The 21,723-nt window shown below is 43.8% G+C and overlaps 3 protein-coding genes across 4 annotated transcripts; 1 reads left to right on the top strand and 2 right to left on the bottom strand.

Moving 5' to 3' along the window:
* Window positions 209–2,666, bottom strand: LOC8067700 (premnaspirodiene oxygenase). The gene is made up of 2 exons (XM_002437288.2): window positions 1,533–2,666; window positions 209–1,224 (listed from the first exon to the last, which is right to left on the bottom strand). Exons 1-2 carry the CDS (start codon window positions 2,454–2,456, stop codon window positions 586–588), a joined length of 1,563 nt encoding a protein of 520 aa, XP_002437333.1. The 5' UTR covers window positions 2,457–2,666; the 3' UTR covers window positions 209–585.
* LOC8058391 (elongator complex protein 4) lies at window positions 6,922–10,166 on the top strand. Of its 2 annotated transcripts, XM_002438682.2 has the most exons (8): window positions 6,922–7,164; window positions 7,904–8,157; window positions 8,239–8,308; window positions 8,677–8,833; window positions 9,063–9,141; window positions 9,285–9,444; window positions 9,535–9,626; window positions 9,711–10,115. In XM_002438682.2, exons 1-8 carry the CDS (start codon window positions 7,017–7,019, stop codon window positions 9,870–9,872), a joined length of 1,122 nt encoding a protein of 373 aa, XP_002438727.1. In that variant the 5' UTR covers window positions 6,922–7,016; the 3' UTR covers window positions 9,873–10,115. The 2 variants fall into 2 exon arrangements, with proteins under 2 accessions (XP_002438727.1, XP_021304923.1); XM_021449248.1 differs by having other exon boundaries at window positions 9,285–9,626; window positions 9,711–10,166.
* On the bottom strand, window positions 10,678–14,489 carry LOC110430959 (E3 ubiquitin-protein ligase KEG). Its single transcript, XM_021449247.1, has 5 exons — window positions 14,204–14,489; window positions 13,318–13,688; window positions 13,101–13,192; window positions 12,171–12,644; window positions 10,678–11,871 (listed from the first exon to the last, which is right to left on the bottom strand). Exons 2-5 carry the CDS (start codon window positions 13,684–13,686, stop codon window positions 10,914–10,916), a joined length of 1,893 nt encoding a protein of 630 aa, XP_021304922.1. The 5' UTR covers window positions 13,687–13,688; window positions 14,204–14,489; the 3' UTR covers window positions 10,678–10,913.

Here is a 21,723-nt window from a genome sequence, read left to right as displayed (position 1 = left end):
GTGTTGTAAGCGGACGGATGTGATAGGGGCGACGAGGTGAGGGGCGGGGCGGGGTGGAGACGGGCTCCTTGCGCGGAGAGCGAACGAAGGGCGGTCCCCCGCGCGGAGCAAGTTGGTTGGGGGTGACGGGTTTTTTTCTTTTTTTTTTCTCCGTGTGGTATGGGTCGGGAGCTTAGCGTCCGAACACAATGCTGAGGTCGAACATCCGAGCGCTAACAATACCGAACATATATTCATGTATATTCTTGCGAGTGCCCGCAAATACATTTTAAAACTCACACCTTGTCCATATCATGGGTACCCACATCCACGGATAAAAAGATGGCATCCCTACATATCAGACAGAGCTAGAGGGTGTGCACAAGGACTTGATCCTTCTTTGAAATCCCATATCAAACAAGTAGGCCCATAATGTAGATGGGCTTGGACCTATTGTTCTTGAACCAGGTTATAGTAGGGCCCAGGAGAAAAACACAAAGATACAGAAAACGCTCCTCGGCCAGAGCAGTTTCTCACGTGAATGCACACTGACACAATTACACAAGTAACGAGCAAACCATTAGCGGCGTGGGGTGAGGGCGGCGATTAGACACCGGCGGGGAGGGGCACGCGGAGGATGGGGCGGAGGAGGAGGTTGGCCTTCCGTCTCGCGGTGATGCCGAACGCCTCGGTCATGTCGAACTCGGCGGGTTCGGACACGCCGGGCGCCTCCCAGTCGAAGTGGAACAGCAGGCTGGCGAGCGCGAGCTCGACGTTGGCGAGCCCGAACGACATCCCCGGGCACATCCTCCGGCCGGCGCCGAACGGCAGGAGCTCGAAGTCGGCGCCCTTGAACTCCACGGCGCTGGCCTCGTCGGTCTCGAACCGCTCGGGCCGGAACTCCTCGGGGTCGCCGGACCAGTACCTCCCGTCGCGGCCCAGCGCCCAGACGTTGACGAGCACGGTGGTGCCCGCCGGCACGTCGTAGCCGAGCACGCGGCACGGCTCCTGGGACTGCCGCGGGAGCAGCAGCGGCAGCGGCGTGTGCAGCCGGAACGTCTCCCGGATGACGAGCTGCAGGTACCGGAGCTCGCCCAGCGCGTGCTCCGCCACCGCGCCGCGCGCGCCGAAGGCCTCGCGCACCTCGGCCGTCGCCCGCTGCATCGCCTTCGGGTTCCGGATCAGCTCCGCCATCGCCCACTCCAGCGTGGTCGCCGACGTCTCGCTGCCGGCGCCGAAGATGTCCTTCACAGATCGAGACAGACAGAGGCTGGTCGTCATTAATGCATGGTGTAGGACATGTCGACGAGAAAGTATTGTTAGTTGATTTATAGTAAGATGTGGACATGCATCTCCGCACTCAGGGACAAACGATGTGCACTGTCACGGTTATCTGTCAAGCTCACACCCTACAATTTCCTGGTACACGCACTGTGACAAACGACGCGAGAAAGACGGATCCCTGCTGTTTTGCCGTGCGGTATCTAAACTCTATGATTGAAGTAATGAAAAAAATCAAAAGGATTAGTGATAGTAAGCTAAAGAGAACTTACAAAGATGACGGCTTTAAGCACGTCCATGTCGAGCGGGATTTGGAGGTTGCCATCCTTGTGTATCTTGAGCAGCACGTCGAGAAGGTCCTCGCGGGCCTCGCCGGCGCCGGCGCCGTTGCTGTCCATCCTCTGCAGGTGCTCCTTGATGATGCCGTCGAGGATCCCGAACACCGTGTCGCGGCACTCCTCCGCGCGCCGCACGGCGCCGCTGAGCTTGCCGACGATGCGGGAGGACGGCCACAGGTCCGCCGGGTTGAACCCCGCCGAGAGCCCGATGGAGCGGTCGAGCTCCCGCAGGAACACGTCGCGGTCCCTGCACCGGTCGCCCATCACGGCGCGCACCGTGGCGTCGGCCACCAGCGCCGACAGCCGCGCGCGCATCTCCACGGGGCGCGACTCCTCCTCCTCCGCGCCGGCGGCGGCGGCGCAGTCCCGCAGCACGGACGCCACCTCCTCCTCGCGGATGGCGCGGAAGGACAGCACCCGGCGCGCGCTCAGGAGCTCCGTGATGGCGAGCTTCCGGAGCTGGCGCCAGTGCTCCCCGTAGGGCGCGAAGATGATGTCCCGGCCGTTGTTGGTGAGCACGCGCACGGTGGCGCTCAGCGGCCGCGACGCGAACGAGGTGTCGTGCGTCTTCATCACCTCGCGCGCCGCCTCCCGGGACGAGATCACCAGCGTGGGCACCTCGCCGATGCGGAGCAGCATCACCGGCCCGTGGCGACGCGCCAGGTCACGCATCGCGCGGTGCGGGAGCTGGCCCGCGAGGTGGTGCATGCTGCCGATCAACGGCAGCTGCCACGGCCCCGGCGGAAGACGCAAGCCGTGGCCGTCCGCCCGGCCGCGCCGGCGCTTCGCGAGCACGACGAGCAGCAGCGACACCAGAGCCAGTCCGAGGTAGACATAGACATAGTAGTGGTCATCCATTGGCGTGTGCGCTCGGGACGATGCTTGCTTCCAACCCCAGCGACAAGGTTTGCTACTAGCTTATGTTTATAGCTTATACGAGGATGGCAAAAAATGTTCTTCACAACTCGCGGTGTCGTTTTGCAGAGTGAGCACCGAAGCAAATTGGGCCATGCTCAGATGCCGCGTTCAACAAGACAAGTGACATGTTTGTGTATTTGATCGATGAGAATACGAGATGACACTGTCACAACATATTTACTAGCTCCGTTCTACTATTTTATAAGGCGTACAAGTATATTAAGAAATAGGGATTTGCTAAATTTTAGGTGTCTGAATTTTACTTTGCTATGAGGCGATGATTATTATATATATTTTATACTAAACTTACAGTTTTGGTTCGTCGCAATTTCGGTAGACACATTCTGCACTTTTTTGTTCTGAGAAATAAAAATCCTTTAGACAAAACTACAAACCTGACAAAATCCAATATGTATTGGCACAAAGATAATTTAACATTATTTCTATAGTCAGGACAAAAAAAATTGATATGTTATGACAGGAAGACAAATAACAAAAGTGATAATTTACGTGTACTATTTCGTAGTACAAGAGTGTTGTCTAAAATCATTTTAAAATTCAAACACCTAAAATACAGGAGAAGTATAGGATTTTTAAGATTTAAAATTTTGAATAATAATTTTTAACTATTATAATATTAAATTGATATAGTTAGTTTTATAATAAAATATACTATTCAATTATCATAATTTATAAGCCTATATATCATATAATATAAAATAAATAAAAGATGAAAGTTTAATTTGAGACCAAGTCCTCGAGTTGGAATAAACGAGAAATAATTTAGAAGAAAATAAATAATGATGCTTTCATCCGGTAAAAGGATTATGCTTTCAACTTTTTACTCTCTTCCATGAGCGCGTTTTTTTGGCAAATTACAATATGCCAACACACTCCTCCTATGAGCACAAGAAAGATTAAGTCAATAGATCCTAAGATTAATGAAATTAGTACATACATCTAGCTACCAATGAGTGCATCATCTACCACTAAAAAAACACCGTTAAAATCGTATATAAATTTATCATATGAGCAATTTAACCGTAGTTTTCTATTAAAATATGCTTATAAAATCTAATAAATTTACATAGACCTATTATAAGAACACTTTCCAAGCCAGAAACTGCAAATGTGAAATCTCTCATTTCCAAACTAGACACTTTAGAATTTACATTATGATGGTTAAATTTGAAACTAAAGAATAACGTCAAGACCATCAAGTACTCATGATTACATGATGTATATATAGGAATTGTTGAATAAAATGCTTTGCTTCTGATATTTCAGTTGTGACAGGGAAGGGCGACCTTGTCCACGAATCAAACAGATAAATTTCATGGACATAGTCAAATACATGTTTGTACACGAAGCAAAATTAAAAGTAACAAATCAACTAAACAAAAATGAGACAAACACTTGAAGGGTCACAAATATTCATGCGAAACATCAATTTACTCCTTCCATTCCAAAAAGTGGTATAAAATGTTATACAAATCAAACTTTCTTAACTTTTATTAAATCTATTCTTTTTTACGATCATATAATACAACTCATATGTATGAACGCACACATATAAATCCTACTCTTTTATTAAATCTATTCTTCTTTACAATCATATAATACAACACATACACTCATAACAGATAACACACATACACTCATCCATATAAACGCACACACACATAAATCCTACCCTATGAGAATTTTCAAAGACTTATATCTTTAAATAAGTTGAGTATAAGAATATATTTGATAATTAGTCTAATAATATTTATTATGTGCCATAAATACTAAAAATCTTATATATGTATATTAAATTAAAGTTAAAGATATTTTTTAACAAAGTGAGAACGACATTCCTTGCAACAAACAAACAGAGTATGTTTGAGCACGACAGGGGTGTGCCAAGAATATTGGACCAAACAGATTCTGTTTCTGGGCGGCAAAGCAGACAACGACTCCCAACGGCATTATGATATACTTTTCACGAACTTTGCTCCATGAACTCCGCCGTGGAGCAGCTCCATAAAAAACTAGAGTTTGTGGAGTACCTCTGTAGATGTTCTCATAACTCCACATTTTTTTCTCGAACTGAGTGTGTAGAGCTAAAACTGTTTGGCTAAAAAACGTGGAGCGGAGCTAAAAAAACGTAGAGCAGAGCAGTCCCAAACACCCCCTTAATATATGCCAGTCACCACGTCGCAGTTAGGTGAATTTATAATTTATTTCTCCCTGTTTCTTTTTCTGATTCTGATTCTGATTCTGGTGATCTCGCATTCTCGTTTTTGTCGCGATCCACGGAGAGAAGATGCCGAACTGCGATTCTTGTTCTTGGAGACCACACGAATCTTGCATCAAGCGACTGCTTTCATTTTAGTCAAGATAGAGAGAGTATGGATGCGTGTAGGACGGCCGGACGGGGGGTCCTGTCTTATTAAGAGCATCTCCAATAATTGGCCAAATGACTTGCCATTCTAAAAATTTAGCAAAAAACGCAACAAAACAATCTCCAACAGTTTGTTATATGTATTTGCCAAATATGGACGTTTGCCAAATTCTGGAGTCGCGCGTGTAGGTTTCCGCGCGCGGAAACGCTTCGCCATCGAGCGCGCGCCCTTCTCCCGTCCTCGACCCCTCCGTTCAGAGCCCCCTCGGTCCAGACCGCGCTGTCCGTCACCGACGACCCGGTGCCCGCCGTGACGGACGACCAACAGCACCAGAACCAAAGCCAAGGTCTGCGTCGGGTTCGGGCGGCCGGAGACCTGACGGTGATGCTCTACGGAAAAGAAGGCATCGCGGTCAGAATGAGCGTCCACAGCGACGTCCTCTCCCAGAGCAGCGCCTTCTTCGCCCACCGCCTCTCTGCCGCCGCCGCCGCCGCCGGCTCCGCCCCCAACCAGCCCTGTGTGGTGGAGATCCACGACTGCGACGACGCAGAGATGTACGTGGAGACGGTGGGGCTCATGTACTGCGACGAGGCCAAGCACCGGCTGCTGCTGAAGCAGGAGAGCGTCCCGCGCGTGCTCGGCATCATCAAGGCCGCCGACGCGCTGGGATTCCGCGTCTGCGTCACGTCCTGCCTCCACTACTTGGAGGCCGTCCCGTGGGTCGGCGACGAGGAGGAGCGCAGCGTCGTGTTGTCGATCCGCTGTCTCCAGAACAAGGACAGGGACAAGGACGGCGGCTGCTGCAACTACTACTACGGCGGAGTCGTCAGCCCGCTGCTGAAGAGGGTCGCCGCCTCCGGCGCGAGATGAAGGCACTGGTCCTCAACCTCCTTTAAAGACAGCAGCCGCAGCAGTCATGTCGCCTTTTTTTTTAATTTGGCAAGCTCAAATGGCAAACTATTGGAGATAGTCATTTTTTCCTATTTGTCAAATTATTTAGCAAGTTGCTATAACTCGAAATTTGGCAAACAAAATTTGTCAATTGTTGGAGATGCTTTTCTTTTTCAAATTAAACGATATAGATGTAGTGGACACCTATAAATATTCATGTGCTGACCCAGGTTCCAGCAAATAAATAAATAAATAAATAAATAAATAAGCTGAAATATGATTAGTTGGCAACTGGATTTAGTTCTAGACAAGTAAGTAATATGAAGAGAGGCCTGGTTATTTGTAGCTTTTTTTAAAACTCATCTGTTTTTTATTTATTCAGTTGATGCGTTGGCCATTCATTTAGGACAAACACAAGCGCCTTGGCCAGGTTGAGACGAGGGAGCTCCATGGCCGAGCTCACCATAGAAGCAGAAAGAAAGGGAAGAAGAGCTTCGGCGAAGCTCAAACACGTCGGTGGGGCGGTGGACAGAGGAGAGGACGAGGGCCAGCGGAGGCCAGAGAGGAGGGCCGGGTCAAGGGAGCTCCTACCGTGAGGAAGAAGTTGGCCGTGTCACTCGGCCGTTTTTTGAAATGTTCAACTTATAATGGAATAACTAAGTTCTCCCACGAGGAATTGCAACTATACCCAAAAAAAAATATCATAACATATTATGGAAACATATAAAAATATAATAGAAACAAAAAATATAAGAGGAAAAATAAAATGAATTCAAACAACAAAATAGAAAAATAAGATGACAGAATAATAAGATGAAAGTGCAAGGAAAAGAAAACTGCCTGCAATGCATAGACCATACTATCTACTAGTATAGGATTAAAATCATGCCTTGTCTGAACCACAAAGCTTAGATTAAATTTTGTCATTTACCATCTGAATCTAGTTGAGGTGGTTCTTTACTTGCCACCGATCCGTTTTCATCCCTGCCTGCCACTCCAAACGGGTGAGCGCCGCACCGGCACGGCACCGCCCACTCGTGCAGGCCCGTGTGCTTATTGTAATAAATGGGCTTGGCCCAAAACTAATTTGCATTTGCAAAACTGGACGTATTGTTTCCGGCCCTACGCGTCTACCGCAAATAGGGCCCAGGGACGGACGACAAAGACGAGACGAAAAGAAACCGAAACCTCTTCTCTCCTACGAACCATCGCCGCCGCCACCATGGCCGCCGCCGGTGGCCGAACCCTTGGCCGGAGCAGCTTCTCCCGCGCCACGTCCAACCCGGTGGCCTCCTCATCCGGCGCCGCTGGCGTCAGGATTGGCCCGAACGGTGCCGCTTTCGTCTCCTCGGGCATCCCCGACCTCGACAGTAAGCAGCTTCTTGCTCAAACCCTCTTCTTTTTTTTAAAAAAAAAATTAACTAAAAAATAATAATAAAATCTCATGTATCGATTGATGTTAAGTGAGGAAACTATCAGTATTTCGGTATCGGCCATGTTTGGGCATATATGTTTGATCTGACCGTTTTGAGTTTTGACAGAAACGATAGAATTGGAAATTGGAGCGTTTCAGTGACCTGTATTCGGAGAAGATTTTATTTGCTTACATCTACTATGGCCTTGTTTAGTTCCAAAATTTTTGGCAAAACGTGAATAGTACCATTTTCGTTTGTATTTGACAAATATTGTCCAATTATGGCCTAACTAGGCTCAAAAGATTCGTCTCGTCAATTAGTTTTTATTTTCGTCTATATTTAATACTTCATGCATACCTCTAAAGATTCGATGTGACGGGGAATCTGAAAAATTTTGCAAAATTTTCTGGGAACTAAACAAGGCCTATGTGTTATCGTTTGCCTTGCCTCTAGGTTCGGCTATGTGCACCTTGTGATACAGATGCTGAGATAATTATATTCCGTTATCTAAAAGATCTGGGATGTGTAGACTGTAGAAGTGGTGTACAGCCATGAAGTAAAGTAATTAGCCTGGTTGGAGTATGCTTAGAAATTAGATATGGGTGAAAAAGAAAAGGAAAGCATGCTTTTATTGGAAGAAAAATGATGTGCATCGGTAGTTACTGAATCACTATTATTTGGTGCCCTCTGGCAGGGATTTTGGGTGGTGGATTCCTTCTCGGCTCAGTTGTAATGATCATGGAGGACGCTGATGCACCACACCACCTACTGCTTCTTCGGTGCTTCATGTCTCAGGGTGTTGTGCACAAACAGCCCCTGCTCTTTTCAGGAGCTATGAAGGAGCCGCGGTTGTTCCTTGGTACACTACCTGCTCCAGTTTCATCTTCAAAGGAGGATGGACGACACAGAGCAATGGGGGCTGCGGCAAGTAGTGATGGACGAGCAAATGTAGGTCTTCAGAATAAATTTATTAATGTACTTATAGTCTCCAAGAAGTGATCTTCTTTCCCTGAAATTTTCATTATACAGGATGAGGGTTTGAGGATAGCTTGGCAGTACAAGAAATACTTTGGGGATGACTCTCGTGCTGAACATAAAGGTGGGCCCTTCACTCCATCTCTTAATCTTGTCTGTTCTGTTATTGATTTTTTTTTTGTGGAACCATGCTTTTCGTGCCAGTTTTCTTGATTACGATATGATATGGAATGTTGTTTAAAAAGAAGAGAGATATATTAATCATTAGCAAGCTGATCATTTCTTGCTCTTTGCCTTTGTTATCAACTCATTGCAAAGAATCATTCGTTGCAACCTGATGTTGACAAGACAAACAGCTAACCTTTGCAATACATATTAGTTTTGCTTGTATAAGCATGATTTCTAGTGCTATATTATTTAAGTTAAGCTTGCTTCTATTCCCAGATGTCCCTGACAAGTCTTGACTCAATGACTCATTTAGCATCATTGCAGACAATAAGCAGGAATTTAGCAATGATTTTGATTTGAGGAAGCCCTTGGAAAGGCATTTACTTAATGGGCAGAATATTGAATGTGTAAGCATTCAAGATGCTGACACTCTGAGCAGCCTCCAGGATTGTTGTTCTGCTTTCTTATCCAAGCTTCCAAGGTGAGGTCAGGTCTTGATCCAATGTTCAAAAATTGCTTTAGCTGAGGAATATCACAGCATAGTTGCAGAACCCTTTCATCACTGAGTAATGCTCTGATAAAATTGGCACTTTCTTCTTAATTTGGAAGCTGCAGCGGCAGTCTTAACTGCCCCGGTCGAGTTTTTTTTTGCTACCCATGCACTGTGCCTAGTATTAAATCTGAACACCTATTTTTTATTCCACATTCAGAAAAGATGGTGGGAGTTTAACTGCTGGGAGAATTGCTATACAATCACTCTGTGCACCGCAATGTAGATACTTTGAGAAGGTTAGCATTTAATTCTACTAATATTCATTAGCTGGTGACTGTAGTGTGTGCTGAAAATTTGAAATCAAATTATGCTTCTTGTTATTTTCTATTAAGTTTGAATGTAATTACATCTGAAAAATCACTTAATTCACGCATTACAGGACTGGGACATGGTCTCATTTATCAGATCACTGAAGGCCATGGTGCGCTCATCTAACTCTGTTGCTGTTATAACATTTCCGAGTACAGTTCTGTCAAATTCGTTCTGTAAGAGATGGCAGCACCTGGCAGATACACTTCTGTCCATCAAAGCAATTCCAGGCAAGCTTGGACTTTTGAAATTTATTTTCAGTAACCATTTCGATCACCTACATTACTCTGTCTTTCAATTGCCCGTTTACTTGGTTACAGATGAGGACAAAGACTTGGCAAAACTGCTCACAGGATATCAAGATATGGTTGGTTTTTTGCATGTCCACAAGGTGGCACAAACTAATAGTCAGGTACCGAAATATTCACAATCACAACTTCTGTAAAAGAAATGCTAAGTCTTCATTTGTTTTGATGCCTTTTATGTTGGCAATCAGGTCCCTGTGATCTTAGAGGCATCCACACTTTCTCTGAAGCTACGAAAGAGGAGGTTGCTGGTGCTGGAACGGTTGAACCAGGCTCCAGTTGATGGGTCAACCGGGCCTTCATCTGCTGCATCAAGTAGTTGCTCATCACAAGGTTCACAGCTTGATTTCTAATTCAGAGTCAGATGGTATGGCTAGTTTTCCTTGAGAGGAGCCTGGCAGTGTTGTGTACTAGTTACTTCTGGCAGCAGAATGCAACTTTTGGGGGTTTAGGTTTTAGATAGGGAGGCAGTTTGATGGTTCACCGTTAACCATCCTCCCTCATGTATCTATCAGTTTGTTGTACACCACTTTCAATAGTATTTGAACTGGATAAACTTCTATATAATCTGCCAACGGCAGGTAATTGTCCAAGTTTGTCGAATTGCCTTGAACATATTACAAAACTGTGGATTTTCTCATTTTGTCTGTTCGAAATTACCATATTTTTGCGTAGAGTGGGAATGTTTGTGATGCTGATGCAACTGAAGAATTTTTGGTCTTCACGAAGATGGAGCTGTGACAGACACTGCAACAAGTTTGCTATGTAATGTTAAATGCAAAGGAAACTGTAAAGTGGATAGATTTTCTCAACCAATTGTAGATGCCCTCCCCTATAAACTAAAACTGGAATTCAGTTTTCTCAATCCCTATAAGAGATTTTGTGGTCCTTTCTAAAAAAGAAAAAACAAAGGAAGCAACCACTGAACATAATTCCAACGATTTAGGGCCGCCGATCCTGTTGGTTGTTTTGATCCCAGACATTGCCGAGCTGCATTTATTGTTTGGGTTGCAATTGCAACAGTCAACTATTTTGAGAGTTTTGAGTAAAAACAAATGCAAAGAGCAGTTTTAGGATTTCAACTAATACACGACTGGAATCATCAATTCATCATACATAAACACAAGCACAGAAAACACGAGATCTCAGGACACAAGATTGGGATGGTATAAACAGTCCACCGAACAAGAAATAGCTTCGCATAGTTGTATGTTTATAAGACGATAATTATGGAGTTTATGTACAGAACTTGTGCTGCAGAGTTGCTGAAAATAGAGATATTCACAAATGCTTAGATAAAACATTTCAGGCCTAAATATGCACAACTAGGAACCACAATTCCCCGAAGCTATTTTTAGCAAACCTCCATCTTCACATGGACCTTTTATGATTTCTTATCCAGAAGTCCCAACAACATCTCCGAAAAGCATGTTTGCAACTGGTGGAGGAAGCCACGCCCCATTAGCACTGTTTTGCACCTGCTGTTGTTGCTGGTAATCACTGCTCTGATCGGAGATGCTGGCAACCTTCCGACTCCTTGGCCTCGCAATGCTCTTCCCAACAAAAACACCCAGCTTGAGAGCAGTGAAGAAACCAATAGCTATGAACAGGGGCCTCACTGCCCAATGGAAGTCCTCAAGATGCTCGTACTTCTTCACAATCCCCTCGCACTTGTCAAAGCTCACCACCTCCACCTCATAGGGGTCTGCCAAGCAACTGCACACTTCACCAAGATTAAATTTGCCAGGAAATTTCACGACGAGACACCCGTTCGGATGTATGTGTGAAATTCGGCCTGTGACTAATCCTCCACCCCTCTTTCGCTGCCATTCGAACCTTGGGTTTGAAATATGGGCCTTTAGGCGCACAAACTGTCCAACACAGTAGGCTTGAGCCATTTGGAGATCTGAATAATTACCCTTCCAAAGGGTATCCATTCCTATCAGACCAACAGTCACTGCACCGTCACGGCCAATGCTATGAAGAATGCCAACCTGAGAGCGCTTCTTGTCCTCCTCCCTCAACCGTACCCAGTCTCCAGCAGCAAAACCATATGTCACCCTCTCCACTGTTGAACAGCGAACCTTTAAAGGGCCATGTAGCCCATGGACTCGTACAAGAATGTAAGGATCACGCTCTCCTTCATCCTCAATGCCAACTATGGTTCCATCAGGGATTTCCATAGTTTCAGGACTGCAAGAGTTTTTAAGCTTTCTTGAACGGACCTTGTCACCCACTTCAAGCTTGTCCTTAAAGTGCAACCAATTAATGCGGTTTGCCATGGCTGGCCTGTCTACCATTACATTTTCAGAGTTGCCCCATCCAATGTTATCATGATCTGCATCTTTAGCACTAAAAGAAAATGAAAAATAGAAAACTAAGTTAGGTCAACGGGTGCTCTAACATTTTGCTCAACAGAAATAGAAGGGGGAAATATGATATTGGGAAAATATCACAAACAGAAACAACCAAAGCATGCCCACACATTTCTATGATTTGATAGGTGACAAGACAATATTACAGTAGAACTTAGCAGTCTTAGATGTACTAAACGCAGGTTTTTATAATAAACCATGGTAAAATTACTCATCTAGTGGAAATTCAAATAAAAATCTGCAGATAATGAGAAACCATGATACTTATCATGTTACCTCTCAAATGCTTGCAAAATATCTTTCATCAAGGGACGTTTTCTGAAGTCATACTCAAAGCATCCAGAAAGAACATTTTCAATGTCTGGAGGCAGACTGTATGGGAATATTGGCTTTTCTTTCTTCAAGACAACCAACTGATAAATCTCATCTGCTGATTTTCCACGCCATGGCTGAATGCCACTCAACATCTCAAGGATGCTGCACGCAAAACCCCATGAATCAGTTTCATAACTAATCGGACCTCTGATGTTTGGTTGCCATTGTTCTGGAGCCATGTAATTTGGAGTTCCAAGCCTCTGGATAAGGTCCGGATTAGGTAATGAAAGGCCAAACAGCAGGGATGGAATCCCAAAATCCCCCAGCACAGCATGATCATTTTCGTCTGTGAGAAAATTGCAAGGTTTCAGATTTAGGATCAATATCCCCCTGGTGTGTAGGTCTAGTACACCACGTGCCAAATCAGCTCCGTATCTGCAAATTTAAATTTGTCATGAAAAGAATATTCAAGAAAATAAGCATACATGACACCTCTAAATAATACCACCATAAGCAGTACCAAAGGGAAACAATGAATTGAAGTCATACTTAATTGATATAAGATAGGTGGCAGTTAAGACAGCACATGGGTTTTGGATACCAGACCATTGTACTGTACAGTTTTTTCTCAAACTATTGTACTATGCAGTAAGAGTACAAATGTCCTGCTATTCCTTTTTTTAGCCATAATAAATCAACATATTACTACAGAATTTCTAGTCTGAGTATGATTTTTCAAGAAGGAGAAAAAAAGCTCTAGAATATGATACTCATTGCCTCATAGAAACTACTTGCTCAAATTCAGATCTTTTTTATCGTGTATGTTGATCTTAATGGTTGCCATGGTGCAACAGATGCATATATAAAAATCTTTAGGCATTTTCACCATACCTTAAAACTTCTGACAAAGGGAGCTTTCCACCTTTAAGCTGAGCCATCTTGTCTCCAACGGATCCTTCATAGAACTTCATAGCTATACAAATCTGAAAATTCATGAAGCCAAATACGCTATGGATTAACATTAATCACCAATATGATATGACAGAGAGACCTAGCATAGGGAGGCAATAAAGATGAACATGTCACAACCAGTCCAAGACCAACATACCCTCCCATTCTGTGTTGAGATGCCATGCAAGAAACAAACATTGCCAAGACCCTGACATTTGCTGAAGATCTCATCGAACCTCGCTGAGAAGAACTGCAGCTGGTCCTCTTTAATTGGATGTAGCATCTTCACCGCGACCTCGTGGTACCGATCATAATCCTCAGTCCTCTGATGATGAGTTGCTATCCAGACATCCCCAAATGGACCTCTCCCTATCCGGTGCTTCAGATTTAACACGCTCGGGTCAATCCATGGGCTTATCTGGCTCGGGCCAGAGAAAACCATCCGGTAGAGATCAGGATCCTTCTCAAGCAGCATGTACTCCTCGAATACATCGGTGGGATTTGAGTCTGAGCTTTGTCCTGCCATTCCTGCAGAGCAAATCTCACCATTATACAAATCCCAATACATTATTCCGCAGGAAAGTGTGAAGACTTCACAGCGCTCTAAGCATGTTTTTGGTGTTTTTATCAAATCGCCGAGATTCTTTTATTCACAATTTCAATGCATCCACCCAACAGAGAAAAGCCGAACTTTCCTTGCTTATTTCAGTTGAGCTAACATTGGAAGCAAGCACAGACAGAGAGTGAGGCTCCTAACTTCCGGCGATTATACTAGTACTGGAAAGAACTATACTGGAATGTGAAGATAAGCACCGAACTGACCAGAGCGAAAGCGAAAATCGATGGGGAAGAAAAGGGCAGAACATGGAGGAGGAACAAAATCAAGAATTCCCCAATCCACTAGAGCAGGAATCACGCAATCTAATCGGTAAGAGTCACTGCAATGACCGGTATAAAATCGAAACCTAGATGGGGAACCATAAAAAAGGTAGGAATTTGGATCAGCAACACATCAAGAATCCAGAAAACAAGCAGATTCTCACCTGTCTCTTCTTCTTCTTTTACTGCCCCTGCTTTCCCCCTTGCTTAAGTGATGTCGGCGAATTGGTTTTGATAGACCTAATAAACTAACAAAGCCACAAAGGCAACAAACTAACCTAGAAATCAACTGTCTCTACGGCTAATGGAGAAATCTGCGGACGAATGAATGGATTGGAAGCAACTGCTAGAAGTCGGCCGTACCGCCGCCGTAGGCTGGTTGGGGATGGCGTGCGGTGCCGAGGTGAAGGGGGGACGGGAAGCGTCCGCAGGGGAGTTGAGCGGTGGAGAGCGGTTATATACGCGGGGGATTTTCTGCGCTGATTGCTTCTTCTTTCTTCCAACCCCGTCCTTGCTTTCTTTCCTTCGTTTGTCCTTTTCTTTTCCGCTTTTTGCGCAATGTAGTTTCCATTTAATAATTTATTTATTTATGCACCAATTTTGCGTTTTTATGATTAACTGCAATATTTAATAAGAGCATCTCCAAGAGATTACCCAAAAACTAGCCAAATTTACTAATTTAGCTACTCTCTAAAATAGATTTGACAAAAAGATATTAGAGTACTCCAACAGACTCTGTAAAAGGATGGCTAGTGAGGTAGACTATCCAAAAGTAGAGAGTAAATAAGGTGGGATGGAGAGCTGTCAAATTTGAAGAGTCATTTACAGAGTCTGTTGGAGACATTTTTCCTTCAACAATAGCTAAATTTACCTTTAAAAAATGATTTGGCTAATCTCTTGGAGATGCTCTCTAATATTTCTTTAAAAAGTTACTTGATAAATCAATGGGTTCTCTAAAAAAAGTTGGAAGCATATTTATTGCATCAAAAATCTAAACTATTTATTGCATATATATTTGTCTTTTGTATTGTAAATGTCTTTCTCCTTACTCCTCTCTACGTCCTTCCACCTACGGATTGGCTGACTGCTAGATGCACGTATATTTTACGCATGGTTGCGTCAAAATTTCTAAGTGCGGAAACATTAGGAGGTGAGCTAGAGAGTTATTGGAGAGCGGTTTTTAATCTTGCCAAAAAAATCGAGATTCTGAAGATCCTCTAAGTTAGATGAATTTTCTTCTCGAGCTAAAAGTATTTTCCTTTTTTGCAAACCATGGCATCCGGACTTAGGAGTCGGGGTTGTTTTATACTAGTGAAGTGACTGCTGATAGATAAATTGTCTTTATCGTCTGGGGCTGATTTTTTTTTGAGATATTGTAAACGCTGTGTTCAAGAGCTTGGATGACATAAGGTCGTGCAGGGCAAAATGGAGAATCTGATATTTGTTCACTTAGCTGATAAGTCATGACTAAAAATATTATTCGTTGATTTGTTATAAGAGAAAAATACGCAGACGATGGTTGATCTGCAATATGCACAGACAGAGCTGCAAGACACTTGAGGTTTGCGTCTAGAGCTCCGTATTACATGTCCGTTTGGGTACCCTTGAGAGTTGAGACTATAAGATGTTTCCAGAAGTGGGTTGGCTTGACTGTAATATTGGGAGAAATGGGCCTGTAAATCTTTCACCTGACTTTGGACTGATTGCAATGCACATGATGGCCAGGGCTTCGTGGAATGCTAAAAAGAAGTTAAAGGCTCTAAGAGCCTGTCCGAAACACAGAAAATTGACATGAAAGAATTATGCAGGGATTTCATAGAAATCAGCTTATTTTTTACATAAAAAGCGCAGAAACAAGAAAAATTCCATGCGTTCCCAACAAGTCCTAATCCTATGTACTCACGTCACTCGATGATGTGACATCTAACTGCTCCAACACCACCTGTTGCCATACCTCTCATCTTTTCCTCCCTTTATTCTCTGAAAAAGCCAAAAGCAGCCAAATCAAAGGAGATTAATAGCTCACAATATTGTCTAACTTGGTTATCATTTTCTTAATCTATATGATTATGATCATTATTTGTGTAGCTTTTGGTCAGCTTTAAATTCTGGTTCCCAAAATATCTAGGCATGCTTGATTGCGGTTGGAGAGAGGATTAGAGCCTGTGACAAGAAAGGAATCGTTTGGTCCCAACCTTGTCTACTCACCCGAAAGAGTGAGACAAAGATTAGTGTGAGCTAACACCGGCCGGCTATATGCCGGGACTCCTGAAACCACTTGGCCGATCAGGTGGCATCTGCATCTGCATCTGCATCTGCATGTGCGGCTGGCAATGGCAGCAGATGCTGCACTCTTTGGCAACAGGAGGTTCTCTGCCTCGGCACTCCACAGGTAGAGTGGTAGTGGAGCCCGTCCTTGTACGCCATGGACCAGGACTCGGCTAGTACATGACACAAAGAGGCATGCAGTGAACAAAGCTCTGAAAACGGGAGATCGATTGCTTATATGAAAATGCACGTCAGTCAATAGATTAGAAAGAGGGAAAATAGAGCAGGAAATGCTGCCTGTACTACGTGATCGATCTCATGGCATGAGCACGTGGAAGGAATCATGGAAAAGGCCTCAAATGAAATCATCAAAGTGGCAAATCTCGAACACACAGGGTCGATCGCAAAGAAAGTAGTAGCAAATCTTGAACACTGATGAGCAAAGCATGCAGTGCTGCAACTAGCAGGGGCTGTTGGGCTGTGGCATGGCATCATGTAGATCTTCTTTTTAAATCTTTTTGACAAGAATAAAGCACCAAGGTATCTTCAGTTATCCGTCCATGTTCATTGTTAAAGACAGGAGCAGTTCAGCAGTCACCAGTAGGAATACTAGGATATTAGTGGACACTTTCATCTATTTAATTAGCAAAAATGGTAATAATGACGTTGACCCATCATTCGTCAGTATATATATGCGCTCGAAAAAAATCTAGACGGAACTGTGGAGTCTGGATGGCGGAGGTTTTGTCCGTGCACGGTTGTTGGGTTCCAGAACCTCCAGCTCAGGCCGGTACATATGTACATTGCGTCTGAACCCAGCCTATTATATGATCACAGGACACAGTGCATTGCATCCACAAGACTACCAGAGAATTGTTGACAAATGAAACTAGCTAAGCCAGCAGTGAATTTGCGTGCAGAAACTTGATTCCCCCCCGGAACGTACGTCTGCTTCAAAGGCTGAATCGATGTACTCTGCTTGACAGGATTAGAAGACGATTTCTTTGGGCAGGTGGCAACGAGCTAACAATGATACAGAGTCACACAATGGTTTTGCAAGTAGAAATGCCGGCAGACATGTTCCCAGCTACTGTTTCTACAAGCACAACAAGAGAAGGAATAGGACCGTGATAGAGACACATTGGCTAACAAAATAACAAAACACCCGGGTTGGTGACGTTGACTATGAACTGACACGATGCTGGATACGTACGTACATAGTCATGTTACGTGGGAGAGGAGAGAATACAAAGCATCAACTAGGACCCAATAGTTTCAAAAAAAAAATTGCAAAATTTTTTAGATTTCCCGTCAAATCGAATCTTGCGGCACATGTATAAAGCATTAAATATAGATACAAAAATAACTAATTGTACCGTTTATCTGTAATTTGTGAAACGAATCTTTTGAGCCTAGTTAGTCTATAATTAAATAATATTTGTTAAATACAAACAAAAGTTCTACAGTATCCGTTTTATAATTTTTTTTGAACTAAACCAGGCCTAGAATCAACTAAAACACAAGATGTCGAGGATTCTATTACGTGGACGCGCCCGGCGAACGGTCAGCACTCAACGGATCGGCGTATGCATTGTTTTGCAATCTGAAGGGACAAACAAGATGCCTGACACACATCAGCTGTTGGTCCAGGCTCAAACACATGCTTCTGCAGTTCTCGACCGCTAATGCTTCTGCAGTTCTTGACCGCTGCAAGACTGCAAGTCCGGGAGTGGCCTAACTGTGTACCCAGCTGTGTGCTAATACTTTCTACCCAGCTGTGTGCATGAGTCTGCGACTCTTTTTTTTTATGGTAGTGATGAGGGTACGCTTAAGCAGTGTGGACGAGGATAGCCGTTTGGTCAGGAAGAAGAGAACTCTGCCCAATCACTTGGAGAAGCGATCTAAAATTGTAAGATTGGTTCCTAAATTTAGCTGATACTCCACATTTGCAGACCCCTTTCTTGGTTCAAACAAGGCCTTGTTTAGTTCACCCAAAAACCAAAAAGTTTTCAAGATTCCTGTCACATCGAATCTTATGGCACATGTATGAAGCATTAAATATAGACGAAAACAAAAACTAATTACACAGTTTGCCTGTAAATCGTGAGACGAATCTTTTGATCTTAGTTAATCCATAATTGGATAATATTTGCCACAAACAAACGAAAAGTGCTACAGTAGCAAAATCCAAAACAATTTCGCATCTAAATAAGGCTAAAGAAGTTTGCTAGTCCTCAGCCTTGTTTAGTTCATCCTGAAAACCAAAAAGTTTTCAAGATTCCTCGTCACATCGAATCTTGTGGCACATGCATGAAGCATTAAATATAGACGAAAACAAAAACTAATTACACAGTTTAGCTGTAAATCACGAGACGAATCTTTTCATCCTAGTTAGTTCATGATTGGATAATATTTGTCACAAACAAACGAAAGTGCTACAGTACCGAAAACTTTTCACTTTTCACTTTTCACAACTAAACAAGGCCCTCGTCAAAAAAAAATGCTAGTAAGAAAAAAAAATTGCATGACGGACGGCCCAGGAGAAGGCCCGTGCGGGTGCGCTCCCACTGGGCCAAATGGGCCGAACAACCCCAGACTGACCTTTAAGTCCGTCCGCGGTCCGCCGCAGTAGTTCGCTTCACCACGCCACGCGCGTCCTCTCTCTCTCTACTCTACCTGCGATGCGACGACTGGGTTGCCTACCGGCTACCGCCGCGCCGCCGCCGCGCAACGGCAGGTGCCGAGGCCTCGTCGGTCTCGTCGACGGCGACGAGCAACCGCCAGGTATTCCTACCCCTTCCCTTCCCTTCCCGCTGTGCCCAAACCCTAACTTTACTGGGTTCGCCCTCTCCTGATTGTACCGTACCGGGAGTTTAATTAGAAGAAGATCAGGATATTAAGCGGGATTCGGCTCACCGTAATGCCTCCACGGGCGGATACACGGCTGTCAGCTGCGAAAGATGCCTTAGTGCACAACAAAAAGAGGCCTTCGAGCCCAACCGTGACCTCGGGCCCGGGCACGGATGAAAAAATAATGCAGTGAAAAGATCTTCTCCGAGAGTGAGATGCACAGTCGTAATAAAAAAAAGATTTGAAAAGCGCCATTTGAGCGCAGTTGTATCTCCCGTGGTGGCGTGCGCTAGACATTAGCGCGCTTAGCTTTTTTTTTTTTTTTTTGCCATTTCTTTGTTATATAATTATAAATGTAATATTTTCACATAAAATTAGAACGAACCAAATTCAAAATGTGAGAGGTGCCTCAGTTACATCTAACACTGCCTCTAATCCCCACGAACCACATAAACGTTGTAGTCTGCGTGATCTGTATTTTACCATAATGTTCTCTAATATATCTATATGCTTGTGCGCTAGACATTAGCGCGCTTAGCTTTTTTTTTTTTGCCATTTCTTTGTTATATAATTATAAATGTAATATTTTCACATAAAATTAGAACGAACCAAATTCAAAATGTGAGAGGTGCCTCAGTTACATCTAACACTGCCTCTAATCCCCACGAACCACATAAACGTTGTAGTCTGCGTGATCTGTATTTTACCATAATGTTCTCTAATATATCTATATGCTTAATTGCTTACTGATAGCGTACATTTAGCTTTCTTTATGTTCATTGATCTTCTTAAATCCACAACAATTGGCAACAATGCAAAATACCACTTTGGTCAGCTGCACAAGAATTCCAGCCAGCTCTGAATCTGATGCAGGGGCTGCCAAACTGGTCTCTCGGAGGTAGTTCTGTAGTACTGAAAATATTCTAGTGGCCATACACTATCCATTCTCTTTTCATTAAGGAAAAATGTAATCATTGATTCATTGTGTTCTCTGTTTTTTTCCCCGGAAGTGCTGGTAATCTTCCAGGAGAAAAATGGAATTTCAGGGAAGGGTCAATGTGTGGAAGAACCAAAAAAGCATACATATTTCACTTTATTTATCTCATATGAATCATACTTTGTGTTCAGATCCATCTTATTGATGATAATATGGATAGATAGACCAGTGGCGGAGCTGAGGAACTTTCACGACTAGGGCCAATACTATGAATTACCAACATCGATCACATGCTAATAAATAAAAGTAATGCTAATATGTAGATTTAGCTGAAAAAAACAAAAGAAATACTCTAGTATTTTTTCCTACGCCTAGGGCCATGGCCATATTGGCCCTAGGTTTATATCCGCCACTGAGATAGACTGTATCAATCAGTTTACTACAACATCTGAATTACTTTGAGTATTATTATGCTTTACTAACTAATTGGAAATTTTAAAAAGAAACTGAATGCTATAAGTTTTGCATGTGGTATGTACTGCTAGGGATTTTTTTGTAGGTTTTATTTAAGATGTCTATTGCCGATACCCCTTTCCCAACAATACTTGAAACACAGGCGTGCCGCCCTATCAGGTTGTTATGGCAGATGGATAGAGAGCTAGTTGTGGAGATAAATCATGGGCGTGCAGGTGGCCGCTGTCCTCTCTCATCGGTATAGCGCTGTCCCATAGACACACGAGGTATGTACTGATGGTCTGATGCCCTAGTATGTAACCTATTGATGGCTGAATATATACATATACTCGCTCCATATAGGAATTAGAAGTTGTTTAGGACATGATTGTGCTTACTAAGGTGTCATTAATTAGGTGGCGTCATGTTTACCTTATTAAATAGGGTTGCGGATATCTCCTATACAGAATTCATTAGTAGTCAAACTGGTTAGACAGTCACGTCTGGAACCCAGTGGGCAGGGTTTGACCCTGGGCGGCACATTTTTTGCTGCTGGCGACTTTGCATGGTACTGTGCCGATTTTGCATGGCATCGATCTGGCGCTTCGCGCTAGCGCCTAGGTGCGTTTCTGGACGCAATTTTTCGCCGTTCGTGCTCCTTTGGCCGTTTTTTTCGCTGTTTGCTTATGGTGTGCGCTCATTTTTTCGTTACTACTACTACTAGTTTGGCGCTAATGTGGTCGATCTCTCTACGCTTGGACTTAGATCTCGCTGCTGCTTTATTTAAACGCTTGGACTGCCCACGTTGCTTGCTTGCTTTTTCATCTAGTACATCACGCTTCCTTGCTTGCTTTTTCTCCACCTTTCCATGCTTTCTAGCTTGTGCAATGGATGATTTTTTCCCTGGCTATGATCTCAACGTTCGGTTAGAAGATGAGGATGGGAATCTTCCCTTCGATCTCAACGACGACAACAGTAATGCAACAGTGACGCTTTGATTTTGGTTTCTAGACTCGTCAACCACTTTCATATTAGTAAAGTTTCAAATCACAGAGCCTGAAGATGGCGATAGCGACGGCAATGCTGAGTTTCAAATGGTAGAGCCTGACGACGATGATGGCAACAATTTTTTTGATCTCAATGATCCACCGTTGGAGCATGGCAATGGTATGAGCA

This window comes from Sorghum bicolor, chromosome 10, assembly GCF_000003195.3.
Source record: "Sorghum bicolor cultivar BTx623 chromosome 10, Sorghum_bicolor_NCBIv3, whole genome shotgun sequence".
Lineage (NCBI taxonomy): Eukaryota > Viridiplantae > Streptophyta > Magnoliopsida > Poales > Poaceae > Sorghum > Sorghum bicolor.
The sequence above is the reverse complement of the archived record's forward strand: the minus strand, read 5'-3'. Positions and strand labels throughout refer to the sequence as shown.